Source organism: Python bivittatus, unplaced genomic scaffold, assembly GCF_059951505.1.
Source record: "Python bivittatus isolate LINGU-HERP-01145 unplaced genomic scaffold, Pbiv_v1 ctg000700_np1212, whole genome shotgun sequence".
NCBI classification, from domain to species: domain Eukaryota; kingdom Metazoa; phylum Chordata; class Lepidosauria; order Squamata; family Pythonidae; genus Python; species Python bivittatus.
The window spans coordinates 83,208,802-83,231,141 of record NW_028277098.1 but is presented as its reverse complement, the minus strand read 5'-3'; the positions used below and the strand labels follow the sequence as shown (position 1 = coordinate 83,231,141).

The following is a 22,340-nucleotide window of genomic DNA, read 5'->3' as shown; positions in this document are numbered from 1 at the left end:
TGGAAGCCTTTCCTGACCAAAAAAAAAAAAAAGGATGAAATAGAAACAGTTCAAATAAATAATGAACCATTTGAAATCATATAGATTTTACCATCACTCAAGAGAGCTTGTGTAGAATGGTTTCTACAGAAGCTTTTCTGAAATGAAGCAGACACCATCTCTCCAAAGTACTATCCCAGCTTATGATTTGGAGGATTATTTACTCCACGGGCACTCAGAGTCTTTAGACTGAAACCTTCAATAATTTAAACTCACATATTGCTCTTTACATTATCTATTTACATTAGGAAACAGAGACATTACCTAATTAGACAACAACTGGTTCCAACAATAAAATTATAGGTTACACAAGGTCACATGATGATATTTGGCACAGAATTTTGTTTTGGTTTTAATAGCAAGTGTCCTTTTTGTGAAAAGCAACAGAAAGCTTGAGCTGTAGAAAAAAGATTAGTTGGCCTCTCTATAGGGAATGCAATACGTCTTTTTCCACCCATTTGTCTTCCATTTCTCCTTGTCTAGGTTTTTCAGTCCACATTTTCTCACCCCAAATACAAACCCACCCTCCTCTCTCTTCCCTTTCATATAGACTCCAAACCATCCCTCTTCTCACCACCCTTCCCAGGGCTTTATTTGCAAGCCTATGCTTGCATATTTCAAAATATTTGATCTCAAGGGGTCTTCTTTCCAAGTAAACATACACAGAATGGGACAGTAAAATTCTAAAATGAGGCACAGAGAGCTTACTTCTAGGTTAAGTTTTATTGTTGAAAATCTAACCTACACACTCTGCTTTAAGCAACCGTTCCTACCATATCAAAACTTAAAATCCTTCTAAAGTTTCTCCTTTTTATAATTTTTCCAAAGTTTTTTTTTCCTTTTTAAAATCCTTCCAAATTGTTTCCTTTTCCTTAAACCCAATCTTTTCTATTACAGATTCTTGCTCAAGGATTCTCTCCTGAAGGAAATATAGCAGCAACTATGGGAACTTAATTATTTTTGTTACACAAAATAAGTGAATTAAAAAGTCCAAATAGAGGGAAAGGAGGGGCCTAGGGAAAAAAAAGAGGAAAGAGAATAGAATCTCTCTCATTGGAAACGAATGCCATACTTATTACCAACCAATTCTCCTATGTTTTGACTTCTTGCCTGAACAAACTCAGAGATCACTGAGATGGAGGCACTGATACTTTATGAACAGAGAACAGGTGATTGTGTGACCGAGGTAGTGAATGTGAATTAAGAAGAATCCAAAATTTCAGGAAGAGTCTTAATTGCAGCCAAAACAATTCATCAGGTATATTGTTTTGCAGAGTGCCTTGTATTGGGTTAATGTCTAAACAAAAACATATCACAGCATTTTTAAAAAACTGTTAATCAGCATAAATACAAGAATTGTAAGAGTGATACGTTTTCTCATTAAGTTCTTTTGAATTTCCCAATTTTCTCATCAATTTGTCTTTCCTCTATAATAACTCCAGTTACTGAGCAGAAAAGTATATTCAAAGGTATGGTTTTGTCTTGTTTCAAATTAAGATACAGCAGGACAAAAGATTAACCTTCTCTTTTTATGACATAAGCCTGACTATATATATAGTCCTGTCTGATTTTTATTTTTATTTTTAAATCACCCAATTACTAAATGGAAATGTTTCAAAACTTTGTCTTCAGATTCAAGCAGTATTCTACTATTCTTTTTACCCCAATCAATTATGCAATAATCATCAGCTAGAGACTGAGTATTTAAATACTGATCCCAAATTCAAAGAAGATAGATATTCCCATCTTTTTTCTTTACAATTATCAGAAATGATTTGCCAGAGGATGAAGCCAATCATATGTTCAACAGCCAGCTTCCAAGATTCTAATTTTGGATAGTTCATGGCAGAAAATATCAGCGCATTAGAATGGAAAAGAAAGAAGAATTATATTATTATTTAGTACTTTTGGAAACTATAATAAGTGAAAAATAACATGTGATTCAACTTTTCTCTACAAGAAATGAACAAGAGGAGAGGGATATTGCATGCCATGAAGGCCAAAGAAAAACAACAGTTTATGTCAAGGAAATGTTTTTGAAAGGATGTCCGTCTCACCCTGAATAATCTTTAATGTTTCCTAGAAGAGTCTGGCCAATAATAAGTAGGTTACTCCAAATGTGGGAAAGTAGTTTTGAATAAAAAACCTCTACCCCTCCCAGTTCAATAGATTAGGTTTGTCCTAGGTTCATACTGATGATATACATACTATGGCTATGCAGACTTGGAACAGTTAAAGAAATCCATTCATTAAAGATAATGTGACTCTAAAGCACTAGAGCTTTTTTCAGGCTCAGCAGAAATTTGACAAAAGTCAGGCTGTTTTAAGGAACAGAAGGAAGTAAAGTCATGTGAAAGCCAAAGGAGTTCTTCCAAATCATTTTTAAAGCAAGGACAGTCCTAATACATACCAGTAATAGGCATAAGTGATTATGTAAGTGAAGTCTAAAACAGAGGATCAACCACATAAATCCTTTCCTCAGAATTTTAATCAGAGATCTTTCAATTTGTGGCTGAAACTTTGCTTGTAGCTGTAATGTGGATATTGTATTCTAGTGTTACACATGGGAAGTAGAAATTTTGATCTGAACATATGACATGGGAACATTAAATGTTGTTGAAAAATAAGAGCATGATTGGTTATGAACTACCTCCTTGCAGTGAACCTTAGGCTGATTTTCTCATAAAACTGAACATACCTCATAAGCTTTTCGATGTTCTGGGCAAGTCTCAGCAATTATTGATTCATCACCAGCTAAGTCTATAGCAACTACTGAATCATTCTGATACTTCTTACACAGTTCCACTACTTCTGGCGACCAGCCTGGAAAGAAAAGCATAAATAAGGGTCAAAACTGATTTTTTTTTTTTCTTTTTGGCAGAACCCAAGGTCTTGCTTAAATAAAACTTGTAATCATTAATCAAAAATGATTACACATAAGTGATACTTTTGTTTTGTTGACTTTCCCTTTGACAAGACTTCTGTGAAGATCAAGCAGATGTTGTAGACAGCAGAACAGCCACAAAGAATTGCAATGTTTAAAATACATTCGTTTATTTCTGGTTACTTTTTGTCACTTCAGTATGATTATTGAAACTTCTAGAAGGATTTGAGGACTTTCCATAAACTATAGCATGTTACAGTGTAAAAGGATTGCCTTGCACCAAAACCAAGCTTTCTTATCCTTCATGATCAATGGCAGGCCTTCTAAAAATATGAGCACAGACAGTCCTCACTTACTGAAGGTAATTAGGACCACAAACTCTGTTGCTAAGCGACGCACTTGTAAAGCATGATGTCACATGACCACACCGACGTATGACGGCAGTTCTGGCAGTTCCAGCTGCCATTCTAAGGTGAATCCCACAAGGTCATAGCATCCCACAGTCTCATGATCACCATTTGCGACCTCCTGCCAGCTTCCCCGTTGACTTTGCTTGTAGGAAGCTGGCAGTGAAAGCTGCAAATGGCAATTGCGTGACTGCAGAAACCTGCGACATTGTAATTGAGAGCCAGTTGCTGAGCACCTAAACTGAGATCACGTGACTGCGGGGACACGGTAATGGCCGTAACTATGAGGACCCATTATAAGTACCTCTCATTCAGCACCACTGTAACTCTGAACAATTACTGAATGAGTGGATATTAAGCGAGGACTACCTCTATAGCATATGCTTTTAGGGCCATAAAATTATCAAATAGATAAAATATTATCCTCAATAGTCATCTATGCTTACAGATGTGGGGAAAAACACTGTTCACTTTTTGGTGAGGGAAAAGACCATATTGTTTGTGGGAACATGTTGCACCTTTTTAGGTGGGCCGTATACTTTGAGGGAAGTTGGGAGATTATTTTTTTGTTGGTGTTTAACTGTAGTGTGCCTATTTAAGGGCTTAACTACAATTTCCATGTTCCCCACCATTAGTCATCAGGAAACATGGTAAGAGGGGCCTCCGAAGGTCACAAAAAGGGGACTCAAGGGTTGCTTACAGCCCTGAAACTGCAGGTTGCCTATCCCATGCTAGAAGGTTATTTATTTTTATTTTATTTGTACGCTGCCACAATCCATACAGTCTCTATGGTTGGGAGAATCAAGATAACCCAACAGAGAATAAATGTTGCTTTGCAGTAACATTAGTTATATAAAACAAATTTAAGCCATTCATTTGGTTGCTATTTTACTACTTCCTAGAATTTCTCGCTAGTAATTTTTCAAAGAAAGCACACAATAAAAACCAAGAAAACCCAGATTCAAAATTGTGGAACACTTTTTTGCATGCTATACAAGCTTGGTTCATATAGGATAGAGTCAAAAAGGTATTCTATCAATTACAAACAGTCTATGTATCCAAACATGCACTGTTGTCAAAACTAAACTTTTCCTCTACTGAAAGGCTATTCATATATGAAGATGTTTTATATATAGTTTTTAAAATAACAAATTTATCTTTTTTCACATTATTCAATCTTCAGACAAAAATTATTTCACCAATACTGTACTCTGAAACAGAAGCCAACAAATTAACAGAGCAGTTCACATGATGGTTAATTATAAAAGAAAAAAATATGCTTCACAGAGTAATGTGGCCAATATAAACTATAGGCCTTTTATGAAAGAGTATAAGATTAACTGATAGTGGCTTACTGTACAAATGCAAATCTGTATTAAAAAGAACACATTACTACTAGAGAAATAATTATTTGAATTGGAGTTCACTAGATACATTGCTTAATTCACTAGACATATTGCTCAATTGCAGTTCTGAATAACTGGAGCACATATGGGAGTTATAGCAATAGTCAGATAAGAAAATGTATGAACATAATCTGGAGATTCCCTTGACTCTAAGAAATAAGAGTTGGCTCATAAAAATTATTCAACTAATCAATCACTGAAACGTCCACCTCTACAAGCAAGAAAAATCTGAATTTCTACCTCCAAATCAACACATTGCATCCTGTCCTGGCAATTCTCAGTACATCCTATGTGATATTTTCTACATGGATGTAATTAGCACATAACGTATATAGAAATAAAGCTGTGTGCAAAATGCACTTTCAGATTAAAAGACTAATTCTGAAAGGTTGGTGTAGCAGCATCCAGCAGGGTTATCGTTGCAATGACTGGACATATTGAAGAGAGTTGTAGGGGCACAGCTAATTTATCAATTAGCATGATCAGTTTGATATCAAGCTCCTTAAAAAATAGCCCAGTACTACAGAGAAGCACTAAGTAAACTGTAGTAACCCTTTTCTGTTCTCTTCTGTACCTCTGGGCCCTGCTCAGATCTCTGACTTGACAAAATATGGCTGTAACAGCCTAACCATGGGCTGCTTGGAACTGGCTGCTGTAAGGATATGCAACATACTCCATAACTAGCTTCAGGTGATCCATGCCAGTCCACAACACATGCCTTTTGTTCAGGCAAGGCCCCCAAACCCCTGTGTTTCAGCAGAAGTGCTTTAGGGTAGGGGTGTGGGGAAAAGGCAAGGTCACTGGCAGTGTTGTGGAGGAAGAGAAAGGAAATACTGGGAAAATCAGGGGAGAGTCAGTGGACCAGCTGGATATATTACAGCTGCCACTGCCCTACCCAGTGCCTTTCTTTCACCACTTCCCCTTAGCCACTGTGACTAAGATCTAAATTGGGAAGGGGGGTAGGTTGGCTAACTGGATATGCTGTGCTTGAATTGAAGGGTGGTGGTGGTGAGTAAACTACTTTATCATTGGCTTAGTTCATCTAGCATAGCATTATAACTAAAGGGAGGTAGGGGAAAAGTGCTGTAAAGATCAGTGGGTGGACCAACGCACAGGCACATGGAGGATGAGAGAGAAGAAGCACAACAGTCTTGCCCTATTCATCCTATAAGATCCCACTGAAACCTGGAACAACTAAGGTGCTTCTTGATTCAGTTCAGAGCCATATGGAGTCCTTGGTGTTCTGAGCTTGGTTGTTTGATTGCAGACATTTCATTACCCAACTAGGTAACATCATCAGTGTTTGTGAGTGTGGGAAATTCTTCTATTGCAGAATTTCCTTGGTTTCCTTGATTAGGGTATTGTTTTCTGTTGCATACCCTAATCAAGGAACTACCAAGGAAAAAACCACACCCCCACCAACACTGGCAGGACAAGCTACTGTATATAAACAGGGAACAAACCCCACACTCACAAGCACTAACGATGTTACCTAGTCGGGTAATGAAACGTCTGCAGTCAAACAACCAAACTCAGCACCAAGGACTCCATAGTTCAATCCTCAGCTACATATATTCTCTTCTATTGGTATCAGAGCCATATGTTTGTTTTATGCATGAAACACTTTACCATCATGTATACCTCTAATGTGGGAACACCCATGAGCAGCTTCCAAAGCAGCCATGGGAGTCTGTAAAAAGACCTGACTTCTTAAATGATTTGAAACCACATATTGCATATATCTCTCCTGAAGGATTTACACAGTCCAAAACATTAAGCACATCTTTTATGCGAGTATGATTAGCCATTTTTTTCAAGTTTGGATATTGCATTATCAAATCTTGCTTTTATCTCAACTTGGGATAAGTAATTATTCTTTGACAAATTACAGGATTTAAATCTGAAGAGTCAATGTGTGGAGGCAGGAGGATAGGGAGGAAAACACAGAGAGCAGAACCACCAGTAAGCTGTTATACATTACTTGGCATGTTGCGCATGCAGCATAGAATAGACCTGGCTTTGATGTTGAAAGCCTTTTCTCCAGCTTTTAATCCTCGATTAACAAGGCTAACCACTTCATCTGGAGTAAGATCTCCCCTGTGTGAAAGAAATAATCAGTATATTATATATTAGACCATTAATTCTCAAGAAATTGTTTATTAACATATTAATATATAAGAAAATATTAATAATTATTATTAATTGGATTAATGTGGTAATTTAATTATTAGATTATTAGAATATTCATTGTTCCCATCACCACTGTCCAACACAGAAGGAAGAGATAAAGAATGGTTCATAACATCATTGCCAATCGTTCCAGGGTCAAATTTATTTTACCATCCTCTTGTTTATTGATACCATCCTCTTGTTTATTGATTGTATTTAGTAAATACAATTTTTTGTATTTACTAAATTGCTTTTTTCATAACTATGGAATTGAAGGTTTATTTAAGCTTTCTTATTATAGGGTAAATAGTTTCTTTTCTACTTGGAGACAGCACTCACTGCTTCTCCAGGTAAGCTAATTAGTATGAAAATATAGCATGCCAGGCTAACCCTGGCAGGAATTTACAGCCAACAGGAAGAAGTAAATCTTCTAGACTTCTTCAGCTCTTCATGAAGTTCTCCTACAAAGCTGGTTTGAAATATAAATTCACAGTAAGTTGTCAAATAATGCTTCAATTCCATCTAAACAAATTAAGTGTGTTAACGGTCTCCAGGGGGGTCAACCTACTATGTGTAACAGCCAAAATTAACTCATATTTTTAAAAGAAGAGTTCGGGGTAGATAGTGGATAATGCTTTTGCTTTAACCTTTGGTCCCTTTCTTGAGCAAAGGCTAATTACTGCCAGACTTCTACAACTGCTTCTCTCTGACAAAATGAATGCAATATTCAGATCAAGAAATACCACTAAGATGGATATATTCTTCAGAGTAACTGTAGAAAAGATATGTAAAAATAGGGCAGGGTTGTTAAAAGATAGCAGCCCTACATCCCAAAAGAGAAACCTCAATGTATTCTACGTGTTCTTTAAATATAAAAATGTTAGATTTTATATTCAGAAACTGACACTAGGCTGCAATCCTGTAACATATTGCCTTGATTGGATGAGTGCAGGGAGGGCAATTTTTTCCATCAGGTCCTACTTCTTTAAAGTTTTTTGCAGGTGGGGGGAACTGTAAAAACCATGGTGTGGAGAGTTGAAAATCTTGTGTGTGTTTGGCTTGGCGGTTTTAAAAGTTCAATATAGATACACTAACTATCAGGGAGACTTGACACACTTATTTGGACCCCCTGAAGCAAAAAAAAAAAAAAAGGCACACAACTAAATATCAGGGTTTTCACCTCCAAATTTCAGCAACATAATCTGGAAATGTTCTTGGGGCTGCAAAACTTACACTGTCAGGATGGGCAGCCTGCCCAGCTGCTGGACTATAAGTAGAACTTACACAGTTGAATTGTAAGATTTTATGATGATTATATTTATCTTTTAGCTTGACACTGTATATTTTTAATTGCTGTATTTTTGTTTTGAATACTATTTTAAGCTCTTTCAAGGAGTGGAAGAGCATTTAAATAAAATAAACAATAATAAACCAAGGTAACTGACAATTACTGGGATACACATTGAAATTATTATTTTGTGCTTTTGATGGCTTCAGAGCTTCTATACTGGATGTTTACCCTCAAGATTAGATTGCACCAATTGCACAGTGCAGGTATAAACCCAAATAAATTATCTGAAGAAATCTTTAAAATGAAGATAATCTAACCTGGACAACTACAAATAGATAATTGGCTATCTTTATTTCTTCATTAATTACTAGTCTGCTTTATTTTGAAATGCTCAATTTAAAGTGCAGTTAGAGCTCCAACAGAATTGCTTGTAACAATGATCCCACAAAGCGAGATACAGGTGGTCCCCAGTTTAAGAACAAGTTCCGTTCCTACGGTCTGTCCTTAACTTGAATTTATATTTAAGCTGGAACAATATTATTGCATAATACTGTATAAGTAGTATTGCATAATAAACTCAAAAACCGTTGTGTATTTAACCTGAATTTTGCTACAATAGGCTCTGTTCTTAACAATGGGTTGTCCTTATATCAGACGTTCTTAACCCAGGGACTACTTGTACTTTAACTCACGCATGAACCAGTTAAAGTCTTTAGAGTGCCTCTGGTTTCAGCTGGACAGTGAAGCAACAAAACACCTCATAGTGATATTAATAAGATATTAACAACACAATATCATGCATGGTTACATGGAACTATATTCAGTAGGTTTTACACTTTAAAAGATGTTCACAAGATTGGAGCATAAAATGCTTAATCTTAGTTGCATTGTGTATTTTTTATTTGTCATTCTCTACAAAATGATAAAACAAATAATCTATGCAAATCGTTAATCAGAGCCTCAGTTTTAAGCTCTTTCAAGAAGTGGAAGAGCATTTAAATAAAATAATAATAATAAAGAAGAAGAAAATAGTAAAGAAATGTCCACCTTTTTAGTGAGCAAAGTAATGTATACTACACTGATCTCTTGTATGGTATGAACAATTAAAATATATGCAGAGTCATTACAACATCACTATTGCATGTGCACTTAATACAGATATGCCATTAGTCCCAAAACTGTATATCTACTGCCATCCAATAATCATTCCTCTTAGAATACTATAATTTATACCTTTTTACTTGTGTTTCCAGGGGTGTGGGCCTCAACTCCCAGATTTCTCAGCAATTGCCATGCTAGCTGGGGAAGTCTGGGAGGTGAAGTACATTAGGAAGTTGCCAAGACAAAGAAGCACTGTCTTATACATTTAAAAAATTACTCACTTTTTTTGGTTCCATGGGATAGGATATACTCCACAATTGGCAAAGAGATGAGGGCTGTACCTCACTTCAACATAGATAATTCCCTCCTTTGCTTTCATTTCCACAAACTCATAAGCAATTCTTTCCACAGCTTCTCGGTCACCTCTGCAAATATAAAAGCTTTTTTAAAAAAATAGTTTTGGCTAATTCAGAGTCTGTAACACATGGATCTGCAGACCCATAAGAGTAAGTGATTCCAGGAGACAAAGTTCTAAGCTCTAGCAACATACTGTTTACAACTCTGATCTGTCCCCAACATACATACATACATACATACACACACACACACACATATTCTGGCTGTTCAAAAAAGTTTGGTAGCATATAAAAAAGATCATACAAAAATATCAAGCACATTTTGATTCAGATCCAATCCCTACAATGTGATGCAATAGGCTATATTTATCAAAAAAATGCATGGAAAATACTTTCCTTATTTGAACTTGAACTAAGTAGATTCTGTTAAAGGGGAAGTTCAGAATATTTACATTTCCAGTTAGCTAAAACATGGATTTTTTCCAGTCCTTTTTGCATTCAAGTCAAATAATTTTACTCTAACATATGCAGAGGTCATCTGTAGATAGGATTAGGGAAAAGTACTTTTAGCTCTAGCTGTGCAAAAGAGCAACATATGAACGTATAAACAGGAATTACTGGATATGGTCCCTGCATCAGTTCTGATCTGGAACCAGCACTTTTTGTACTTGCCAATGTACTTCTACTGTTCATCAACATCTGTCACTCACGATTGCTTAAATTCTAAGAACGGTGTCTATAACCTATGAGACTGTTTTAAATTGGAAAAAAAAAATATGAGCCAACAGTGTCAGTACAAAACCAAGCAACTAACGGAATGCCAAGAGGTTTATGGCCTCCAAAGAAATATGCCACTCGTTCGTCCCAGTTTTTAAATATTCTGGCTCATCTAGTTCATTATTAGCATTTGTACCCAGTGCTTGTATGAGTACAAATGTAACAAAATACATAGCTTTGAGCTGTTCGTATGAGATTCAGAGTCACGTATTTCCTCTTTCGTATCCTTTCTCCCCTCAGTTTCTCATCTTAGATCTAGGTGCTCAAAAAGGCTTAGTTTGTCTATTGTAAACTAGGATCAAAACCTAGGTTTCAGCAAACACCTGCCCCATACCGATGAAACAGACTATAATTAGCTGAAAATCATGATACAAGTCTATATTGAGGCAAAACTGATAAATGCAACCCAAAAGACATTGTCTGGTGTTCTATCTAATTTGATTCAATACAGACAGACTAGCTTTTATCAAAATGTTATTTTTCCTACCCACGAGTCTTGCCAGTCCTTCATTTTGCTCTTGATCTGTGAATGAATTAATTTAACATAGACTGCCTTTGTATCCTGGGTTTTCTTCTTTAACCCTCCCTCCTACAAAGATTGTCTTAACCTTTATAGTGTAGCCTAGGAATGCTAAATTCAACATTAAGAAATAATTACAAATTACAAAGAGCACAGAAGGATTCAAATGCCATGGAAGCTTCAGATAGAAAATGCAAAAATGTACAGTCTTTACTGAATTAATTTATTCAATAAAAACTGCATATCCTCACAACTTCCCCTCCAACAGAAATGTATATCTGAGTAAGTACGGGGAGCACTCTAAAATCTGAAACGCTGCCTATCAGGCAAGAAGGTGCTTTCAACTGATTTTTGGACTAAATCCATCAACCCCAGCCAGCCTGATCAAAGATAAAGATTGTGGAGACAAAAGTCCAAATATCTGGAGGATACCAGATTGCTATTCCTGCTCTATATAAATGCCAGGTATATTTTTCTGTTTGTTATCCATTTTTGTAATTATATCTTCTAGCAAGAATAAAATGCTACAATATGCACTTTGGGGTCAAGGTTCAATCTGCTATACTAGCATACCTGTTATATGAATCTATACGTATGTGGACTTAAGTCAAGAACTCAACTTAGTGAAAATTCACTGCCCACATTGGAACACAGTCCATCTAGAAGTGATAGCAGTATTCCACTGTCACTCCAATGGAATTGCTATCACTGGATGTATACTGACAGCTGTGAATCAGTGACTCCAATCCTCCTTAATTTCAAACACCCCCCCCCCCCCGTTTGGTTCAAAGTTGAAAGACAATATTCACCCACTTTCCTATAGCAATATAACAGAGATAAAAATGCCATGTAAGACAAACTTTTCACATTGGTGATCTCTATGGTAGGCTTCATAACAATGCAGGTAAGTATAATAGAACAATTCCAACTTGTTATCCAATTACAACCTCTAATATTCCAGTTACCAAGGATTACCAATAGTCTGTGATGTAAAAAAAAGTAGACTACCTTCATCCTGGAACCCTGAAAATAGCCAATTATGGACCAAAATTCAATTAATCCCAAACCTAAAATTGCAGACATTTTGTTTACATGAGGATATTTCTCTAGTGATAAAATTAGGACATTATATACATTAAAGCAAGAAACTCTGTAAGGAGCAGGCATGCAATTTTTATTAAGATTCCACACATCTCAAGATCAGAACAAGTTGTGCTGTCTGCACATTGTGCTAATCTCAGTAAATCTCTTGTAATGGCAGTTCTAGAAGTTCTCACATGGCTTCAAGAACGGGATAATTTTCACATGCCCTTAGAAACTGTTCTGCTTACTGAGTGATTGGTAAGCATAGAGGGTTACCATTTACCAGTAAGTTGTGTATGTTAGAGTGATACTCTCTCAGTTGGAATAATGGCATTGATCTTTAAGTAGCCTTACAAATTAGTGTGGTGTGTGTGTGAGAGAGACAGAGACAGAGAATGCATTAATAGAAATGCATAACACACCCACAAGCACACATGAATAACAGGCAGGTAATAAAAAATGATAAGCATGACATAACAGATTGCTGAGCTGGCAAAATGAATTAATAGCAGTTCTAAGATACTGAAAAGAAGATTTCACAATCAGTAAATTGGAACAAATTATTTCACTTACGCAATCGCTGGCATGTATAAAGCAAACTTTGAAAGAAAGCCAGTGAGACTGAGCGGCATATTATAACTAATATGTTGTAGAAGGCCTTCTCCAGTATCCGCAGGGAGACGTATTCCTCTTTTCCTAGAATTTAAAAAAAGGTGTCTATATCAACTGCTGAAATTTATTTTGGATTAGTTTTGAACAGATTCATTTCTTTTGTGTGTGCATGTGCTGATAAAGAAACCTAGTAGTCAGATAACCCTGGATAACTGATATATACTAAAGTTTACCATATCCCCAGCTAACTTCTAACCTTAAACATCCAATAAAGTACTTATTTCCTTCCTTGGTATAAAGTTGCTGATAAACTATATTTGTGCATGTCAGATGCTTCCTGACTCTTACTTCTAATTCTATTGTCCCATTTCCTTTGTCATGGAAACCAGTCCCTTAGTAAACAAAAGCATCTTGCTATTAACTCACAAACAGGAATTTCTAACCCAGTAGCCTTAGACAACAGCATCGATTTCCATTGGAATGGTAACTTTTTAGTTACTGAAGTTATGTTGTTATGCAACAGGTCCTATTGAAATATGAGCCTTGTTCTCACTGTTTTCCATCTTCCTAGCATTTTGCCATAATTTTGTCATACAGTCTGTTTTATTCACAAATGTCTTCTAGCTTTTAAACAGATTTTCATATTCAGAAATTTTAGAACAGTCAGATATGGTGGAAGGGTCAAGTCCCAAGTTTTTGTGCCCTTCCCTTTCCTGACTTTCAGATTTTTCCATCTTTCTTACTGGGAATCAAGACTGAGAAAGTGATAGAAGGGATGATTCATACAGTGGGAACCATGATGTTACAATTGTGTTACCCACTTTCAAGCACGGGTGTACAGTTGAGTAAATGTGGATATGACTGCACCATTAATTTACTTCCTGAAACAAAATCTACTGCTTGTTCTAGAATAGCTATGTGGAATTTTTATTTCTAAATTTATGAATCAACAAAATTACATAAGTGGGATCAAAAGTCAAAATGTTTAACTTTCTAAACATAAACAGAATAATTGAGAAACAGTCTGCAAACAACACTGATTAATGATATGGTACCAATGGCAAAATATCAATGACATTTTTTTTTTTTTTGAAAAAGAGGACCCAAAGTTATTCACTTACTTGCCAAAGTATAGAATAGTTTCTGCTTTAATGGCTCCATCCAAGTGGACATGAAGTTCTACCTGCAACAGAGGTGAAAAGTTACATAAAACTATTGTAAATGGCACATTAGCCATCTAAGTTTCACATTGAGGTGTGCTTTTTCACTCTCTTATAACAGATGTGCTCTCTCCCTCCCCCTTCATCAAAATGTAAGCAGTTTTAAAATTTGATAAAAATTCAAATCAGCATGTGAAACAACACAGAAAATTTCAATTTCAAAACAAAACAACAACAAAACAAGACTGATTTACATAAACATAAATTGCCTTGCTTCTGTTGAGGTGTTCTTAACAGAGGCTGATGACTATCTGTGACTACTTCTTATATGGCAAAAATAACATGTAGCCAAAGATATAAGAGCACATATATCCTATGAAAGATCTTTGTATCCAATATATTATTTTTATTTAATGCATTTTTAATCCTATGAGGAACTTTTAATCCTATCCTCATTTTAATCACATGAGGATACGTGATCCAAACTTCATTTTTACAATATCCTTGTGCAGTACCTGATCACTAGGTCTCCCCAAAGTTGATCCCGTAATTGAGGAATCGAGGTACCATATTTTATTACCTGGCACCCTGTACTAACATTAAGAAAGCTTTATTGACATATATTATTCAAAAAATGACTTTTTCCCTCCTTTCTTTTTTGATTTATCACTCAAGCATAGATTACTTGCAGACTAGAGAAAATACTCTGATGAATATATAAGTAACATCCAATCCGGATGAATTCATTTTTTTTCCTATTACTAAGTTATATTAGTTTCCCATATGATGGCACCAAGAAACCTCTACAAAGCAGGACTAATAATGATAGAAATTATTTTTCATAGCAGTGACAAAAACATAATAAAACGTATAGAATTCAGAATTATGAAGCAAGCTTTCTGGGGGGAAAATACCCTGTTTCTGCAGGTCTCAGATTAACATATACAAATTAGAATTTTTATTTGTCACGTCATAAGAATAAAGAGACTTTCCAAAAATAAAAAGTATGTAAAATTAAAAAGAATATGCAAAATGAAGTGAATATTGCACATTTATACATGTAAATTTAATTTATACAAAGTAACTCTACTGACTTTGGTAAAATAGTTGAGATATGCAATGTTTAACTACACTCAAGAAAACTGTCCATTTTTAGAAAGTCTTCCTGAGACTTCCTAACGTCTTTTAAATACCCTTGCATTGAATAATACAACAAATATACAAGGATTTAAAAATGTAGAATGTCAGAATATGTACACACACGAGGAAAAGGATGAAATGGCAGCACATTTCACACAGCATTCACAATTGCTACTAATGTGCAACCTAAGAAGAAAACTACTTCTTTCTCAGTGATAAATTGTGCGTAGAGAAAAATGTAGCATGCCTATGACACAAGCAGTACCTTGACACTCCTGGATGGCCTGCAACAAATTAGAAAAAAAGTTATGCGTCTATTGCATTTCATAGTAAATGAATGGGCCTTTCTGAATATTAAGTGAATAGGGACTTAGGACCGTGTTGCTTCTGATCATCAAATAAAAACTTGCACTAGTTATTAGCTACCAGTGAATAGGTAGCATTGTAAGCAATTTCTTGAATTTACTAGAATTAAATGGAATTATTGCTAGGCTTTCCAGCTAGTTGCTAACTCCTATCTGAAACTTCTACCAACTTCTCCACTGAATTGCAGTGATAATCAAATGCCCTCCTATGAATGAGATGTGCTTTGAGTTTGTTTATTGAACTATTACATCTAATAGAACATCCTATTAAATTGTTTACTTCAGAGATCCATAACACCTCATACATTATTAAGCTGTACTTAGCTTACTGAAAATTATGTTATTATTTCCAAAACTGATTTAAATGTTTTAATTATTACTATCAGCTTCTAAACTCACCAACACCTGCCTCTGCTTACTGATGCAATTATAAAAACTTAGTAGCATCTGAGTTTCAAGACTATGAAAGTCCTATTATTTCTTCAAGAAAGTGTAATTCTCTAGTCCCTTCTCCTTGAATAATGTCTTCTTGCACAATTAAACAATTAAAAAAATTTTTTTTAAAGTTTCGCCAACTGTTGCACAGTAGCCTTACAGAGGAAAAGGAGATGAAAACCTTCTCTGGATTCCTTCTGACTCCATAAAGTTTCTGTTATGAAGTCATGTGTATGGAGAAGCTGCACACTCATTACGGATCTCTGAACAACCTTCTCTTATTGTAAACAAGTCAACATTCTCCAGGGTAACTAATTAACCCTCTTCTGCTTCCTCTTGGACAGGAGAGGGCTAATGAGGCCAGAATAACAAAATGTATTAATTAGTAGTCCAATGAACAATTGCCAGGAGCAGATTACCCAAGATCATCTAGATGTTGCCACCTGGCTGGACAAAAATTAGAGCTCCCATGACAAGACTTTAATTAAACAGGTGCAGAACTACTGAAGGAACAACTAAGAAACTGCAACAGATTAAAATGATGGATAGCTGTGAGAAGGAAGGGACAGAAGAAAGATAACAAGAGGCAGTGAAGACAGGAAAGAGATGAAACGTCTTAAAATGTAAGTAACTCAAGAGCTGATTAAGGCAGGACGAGATAGCCGCAATCTTAAGGCGCTGCTGTCAAAAGGATGAGAAACCACGTGTTAGGTTGGCGACAACCGGATGCAATTGGGGTTACCTGTTTCAGACATTTTCTGGCGAAAGGCAGGCGGGCCGCCCGTAAGCGGCTGCGAAGAGGCTGCTCGAGGACGAGGGAAATACACGAGGGGAGGGGAGGGGAGGCGAGGGGAGGGGGCCCTCAGCCGGTGGGGAGTGGACCGAGACGGGGAAGCGAGGGCAGCTGAAGCCGTTCTCCAGTTACAAGGAAATACGCCCCCGGCGCGCTCCGAACCAAAGAGCCACCTGAGGGCATAAGGGGAGGCGCTCCGGCTTCAAGGGAGGACAAGCGGGGTCTCGGTGGGCGTCAGCCCTTCCGACTCTCCGCCGAGGAAGGAGCGGCTCCTGGGAGAGGCGCCCGCCCAGAGCCTGCCCCAGCTGCTCACTCACCTTGGGCTTATCGAAAACAGGCGGGCTGCTTTCCATGCCGCCGCCTGCTGCTGCTGCCGTGCTCGTCAGGACTTCTGTGGCTGCACCGGCCCGTCCTGTCAGGCTCCTGCAGCGCTGGCTCCGCCCAGCGGTCGTTTTCGAGGCCGGCCCGCCGCCGCCGCCGCCGCTCCCTCCCTCCCGGTACCTCTCCGGGATCTGCAAGCGCCGTCGGGGTGAGAACCGTCCCCGCGCTTTTGCTTCCCCGCCAAGAGCGGTTGTGCCAATCCCGGTCTCGGCCGAGGACTTCAGAGGCTGAATTGCTGCTGAGCAGATTAAAGTTGTAGCTGTGCATGCACAGGGGTGTGTTTTATGTGTGTGGAGGGGGGAGGGGCAGGAGGAGGAGCCTTAGAGCTGAATTCGAAGCAGGGCTTTAAGAAGATCAGAGGAACGCAAAATAATGGTAATGGGGCGAGGGTGGTCGTGCGCGTGTCGGAGTCCCTAAGTCTCACTAGGGATCCCGTCCAGCAATGCGGTGGATAGTATTAGAGTAGACCTCATGGTTTCAAGCATTCCGTGGTCCTGGAGAATGAGCTCCATTTGGGTTCAGGGAAGAATTGCCTGTTTTTAAAACTAAAAATTAAAACAAAAAGCGAGTATGTGAAACTTTTTGCCGAAGCGACGGCGCTTATTCAGCCCGGTGTTCCAGTAAGAATTTGGTTTTTAAATTAATTCTGTTCCTATAAATGTTATGTTTTTAAAAAGACATAAACGCTTGCAGGGCGGAGAAGTGTAAGGCGCTGATGTTACTGAAAGCGTTCTCCAAGTATGTCATTTGTACCAGCTGAACCGGTTTAAATTAATCTTTGTACACAACTCAGAATTAAGTGTTTGAATTATGTATAATGCGGTGCATTTAGAGACACAAAAGTAATGCTCTTGAACAGACAGCCAAGAATGTAACATGCGATTAACTCCACTGTTAACTGCTATCTACAAGCTTGTGTCATTGGGCTTTGATATACGATGGTAAATAAAATGGAGAGTACTTCAACTGAGTCAAAATTATAAATAGCCTTTAGTGGGTTTTTCAGTATTAAATTGGAATACTTCTCCAGTTACTCATTCTCTGCATTAGTAAAAAGACTTCAAATAATAATGGTGACCTTGCTATTGTCAGAGTTACATGACCTTTGTGTTAATTATATAGCTCTATAAAAAGGCTTAATATTTATAAAATTTCATATCTCTGGTTGTCACTGTTTATTTTGTACTGTTATTTAACTTATGTGTAAATAGATTCTAGTCTCTAGATTAAAACAAGAATATGCTGCTATTTGCTGAGTCACCCTAGGGCCTCTCCCCACCTGTCGGTAACCACAGCACAGTCATGTTCTGGCAACCTCTAAAGTCATCCTTAGCTATACAGTACCAGCATTAAAATAGTATTTTCCCCATTCTGACACCAACCAGAGGTAGCCTCAGGGTAAAAACCTGTTAGGCATTTCACCCATTACCTTGAAGGGAAGTCAGGAAATTGGCTGGGAACAAAGGCAATAAAAGCAAGATAAGGATTACAGTAATAGAGTAGATTTCATGCCTAACAAATTGTATGCTGAGTCAAGGAATTTGTAAATAGCACTGTAAGGCCATAAGGCATTTCACCTTCCATTAGAGCAGAAGTGAGGTTGAAACCTCAAGATGTTGCTGAACTATAGTTTCCAATGCCCCAAACCATATGCCCAATAGTAAAGGATGCTGGGAGTTGTAGTTCAACTAGATCTGGAGAGCCATAGATTACTTATCCATACATTTGAGTTTTAGAAAACACATATCTAGTGTTAGCTTTATCATGCAGACAAGCCAGATCTTGGTATTCGCCAGTTTGGGAGCTCCGTCTTCTTCACTTCCAACATGGCTCACTATAGTTCAGACATCAATTCATAACAGAAGAAATCATATTCAGAAACAGAATTGTTCCATACCCTCATGCATTCCCCTGTTTTCTCTTTTCCTATTGTCTTTATGCAAATTTATTCATGCAAGTCTATATTAATACTTAAATTAATGCAAAACTCTCATGTTTCTTACAATTTGCAGCGAGGTCTGAAGTGGCACTTTGGAGTTTGGAACTAGCACTTCAAACCATTGTTTAATTCAAATGGTGTATATTCATTATGTAATAACCACTATTTAGGACAGACAGACAGACAGACGGCTAGCAGAATGCATCCATGAACACCAACTAGCAGTCAGAAGACATGATGAAAACTCCTTAATCTCACAAGTATTGTGGGCAGACTTAACCATAGTTTCTACTGGGAAGCTGTCAGCATCTTAGACCAAGCTAAATCCAAAAATGTGAGAGAATTCCTGGAAGCTTGGTATTCAGACAAGGCAGCCATCAACAGGCACCTAGAGATAAACAATATCTACATACAAAGAGGCAATAAAAAGGAAATAAAAGATCAGAATACCTCCTCACAAGCAATCATCACCCAGATAAGCAGAGATTAACACCAAGATTATCACCAGGAAGAACCCCCCCCCAACACTGGGAGTGCAAACCACTGTATAAACAGAGAGCAAACCCCACTCATTTCTATCACTGAAGATGTTACCTAGCCAGGTAATGAAACATTTGCAAGAAAACAACCAAGCTCAGAGAACCCCAAGGACTCCACATATTCATAATGACATACTGCCTCATCTGAAAGATCCTTCCAGATATTATGGCCATTAATAGAACAAACCTTTGTATTATGTAAAACTCCCTTTAAAAGTTACTTTAGCCCATGAAAATAATGAGATTATTGAGACAGTGAAATTCATTATTTTTTCTGTTCTCAATCTTTTGCAAATCTGTTTTATTGCATGATATGACTCCAAGTTACTAGTATTGTGAGACTGGGGAAAAAACTCACTACTTATTTATAAGACAATTGTTTTGTAAACCTCATACTTCCCCTTTTTTCAATTATAAAATACCAGAAGTTTTAGCTTTCCTATGCAGAAATATGTGTCAACTCTCTAATCATTTTTGTTGTGACTTCCTGTAGCTTTTCAATTTCCTGCAGTCTATTTGCTAGTTTGAATGTTACCTTTTTAGCATTACATCACAGGTGGTTATAGCATCAATGAGACATTTGTGATCTCAAGATTTCCTCTTATTTAAAATACCGAACCAGTTTATACCAGAAATAAGGCCTCTTAAACTAGTTTATATATAGGAAAGCAATTTTTTTAAAACTCCAGAATGTCTTCAATCAGCAAGACTAGCCTTAATAGCACACTTGATAGACCACTTGTTTTACTGGTGGTTTCCAGATCTTCTAACCTTGTCTTATGATTGAACAAGTATGCCAGAGATAAGTAAAACGGATATGGCTTTTAGCTAACTTTTTCTAGTCTCATCTTCTAGTAGGAGAGTTTTCTTCTCTTCTAGATCTAAAATGTAACAAAAGATCTTCTTGCTGATGAAATTATGTTAGGTGAACATAATATAACAGAATATAATGTCCCTTCAGCCCTTACTAAACATATAAACATGAAACATGTTTCTTATTCTTTTATTGTCATTTTAATCAAAAGACTCTAGGTAGCTTACACAAATAAAATCCAAACCAGAGTAATACAAATGATAGACAATAAAAGACTACAAAAAACAGAGAGAGGACCAGTAGTCCAGTATCAGCCACTGTTCCCTGAAAACTTGGTGGGAGAGCAAGGACTTAAAACAGTTTCAAAAAATTAAAAGAGGATGTCACCTTGTCATCTCTTCTGACCATCTAAAAATGCTTTTCTAAAACTCTCCAAGTGTATTGTGAGCATTTTGTTTCCAACATATTAGCAAAATGTTGAAAGCTATTTAACATTCATTTTGGTGTTCCCATTCTATTTTCCCTGTTGAGTGGTTTTGTAACAATATATGGTTTATTTGATTTTGGCTTAGCATGTTGTGCAGTGCACCCTGTTGTGGTTTATTTAGTAAACCATGATTAAACAAAGTATGACTGGGTTCCCATGTGTAAACTATAATGTGTTTTGAGCTATTGTTCCTTTTTTGTGTGCCAAAAAAGTTTCTCTCTGCCAGTGAGTTTCACATGCCAACTGAATTACGTACACTTACATCGGCTGTCTCATGTGTTTTTTCTTGCCAAGTAGGTTAGAGTTATTGATTGATGGTTGATAGTTACCCCTGCAAATTTCTGTACTTATAAATATAACAAGGTTATTGCACCAATCTATTATCTTCTCAGTGACCATGAGTTTTTAATACTAGTAGGCAAAAAAGGAACTAGAACTGTGCTTTAATTTGAATGTTGCTTATTTCATTGTGTGAACCCAGTGGTATGTGATTTATTAGCATGCTTTTATGGGCTAGCATAACATGCGCTTATATTCCCAACTAAATATTTTCTTTCAGTTGGATTTAGGCTTGTTCATTAATTCCCGACAATCTAATGCAGACTTCTTTTCTTGTCTGTCTAGCTACGTGGATTCATCGACTTCAGCCAGCTGGGAAATTAAAAGACAGCAAGAGACCAGGGGCAGGGTTCTCAATGGTTATCTCCTCTCTAAAGCAAAGGTGATGGCAGAAGCTACTACTCAGGAGTGTGTACAATTGGCCTGTGTCACAAACCAGTAGCAATGTAGATCCTTACATGTGCCTATGTTAGTCTCTTATAGGAATAAGTCATGTAGGACCTTTAAAAACACGTTTTTGCACCATACATTTCTGTGCAGCCACATCTTGTAATTAGGCAGAGAAAATAGCAGAGAGTCAAGGAGGGCGATGGAGGGGGAGGAAGGAGAACCCCCTCTCCAGTGTCACGGTGCAACTGAGAAGGCAGCATACTGCACATTGCGCCACCAATGCCCTCATCGACTATCATGAATGATTTCATCATTGGCACAGCCTGATCAGCTGCAGTACTGAGAAAGTTGCCAAGAGTGTGGCTGTACAACTTTATACTTCATTCTGAATGTTTACAGCTGCACTAACTACAAAATACTGGATTCCAGTATAAATGTGTTAATAGCTGCTTTTTATCTATCTGCCTGTTTTTAACTTAAATATTTAATCAATATGTTACCCTGATCTGATGCTTTCTTATTCTGCATTTTCTTTGAAAAAAAAATTAAGCAGCCTATATATGGGAGGCCTTTTCAGTGCCCTCTGGCTCTGAGGATATTTTCTCCTAGTAGAATATGCTGGATACTGACTTTGCTCTTGCTTCAGGTCAAAGTGAGGATGTTCATATTCTCTCTGGCATTTTAATTATTAATGTGCTAATTGTAAATATAAATGCTGCTTTAAAACTTTTTGTTTACTTTCATCTTTTATTGTTGAAATTAACATGTATTTTCATTATTCATTGGACATTTGGATTATTCTGAATTTGAATGTTTATTTTGTGATGTTAGTTGGGCATCAACCATTCTGGGGAAACTTGATTATGAAGGATAGCATACGATTAAAAATAAATAAATAGATAGCATCATACTG

At 37.0% G+C, this 22,340-nt stretch overlaps 1 protein-coding gene and 1 long non-coding RNA gene across 2 annotated transcripts in view; one reads left to right on the top strand and one right to left on the bottom strand.

Moving 5' to 3' along the window:
* Window positions 1-17,178, bottom strand: part of ADA (adenosine deaminase) — a 26,509-nt gene extending 9,331 nt beyond the window's left edge. Inside the window, exons 1-6 of the mRNA XM_088154551.1 lie at window positions 16,856-17,178; window positions 13,767-13,828; window positions 12,607-12,729; window positions 9,579-9,722; window positions 6,718-6,833; window positions 2,738-2,862 (exon numbers count right to left, since the gene is read on the bottom strand). Of these exons, the coding sequence (XP_088010677.1) occupies window positions 2,738-2,862; window positions 6,718-6,833; window positions 9,579-9,722; window positions 12,607-12,729; window positions 13,767-13,828; window positions 16,856-16,891 (606 nt within the window). The 5' untranslated portion in view covers window positions 16,892-17,178. The remainder of the gene's footprint in view (window positions 1-2,737; window positions 2,863-6,717; window positions 6,834-9,578; window positions 9,723-12,606; window positions 12,730-13,766; window positions 13,829-16,855) is intronic.
* LOC148214265 (uncharacterized) lies at window positions 16,927-22,340 on the top strand. Its single transcript, XR_015798608.1, has 2 exons — window positions 16,927-17,067; window positions 21,323-22,340. It is a non-coding gene; the product is annotated as an uncharacterized LOC148214265 (long non-coding RNA).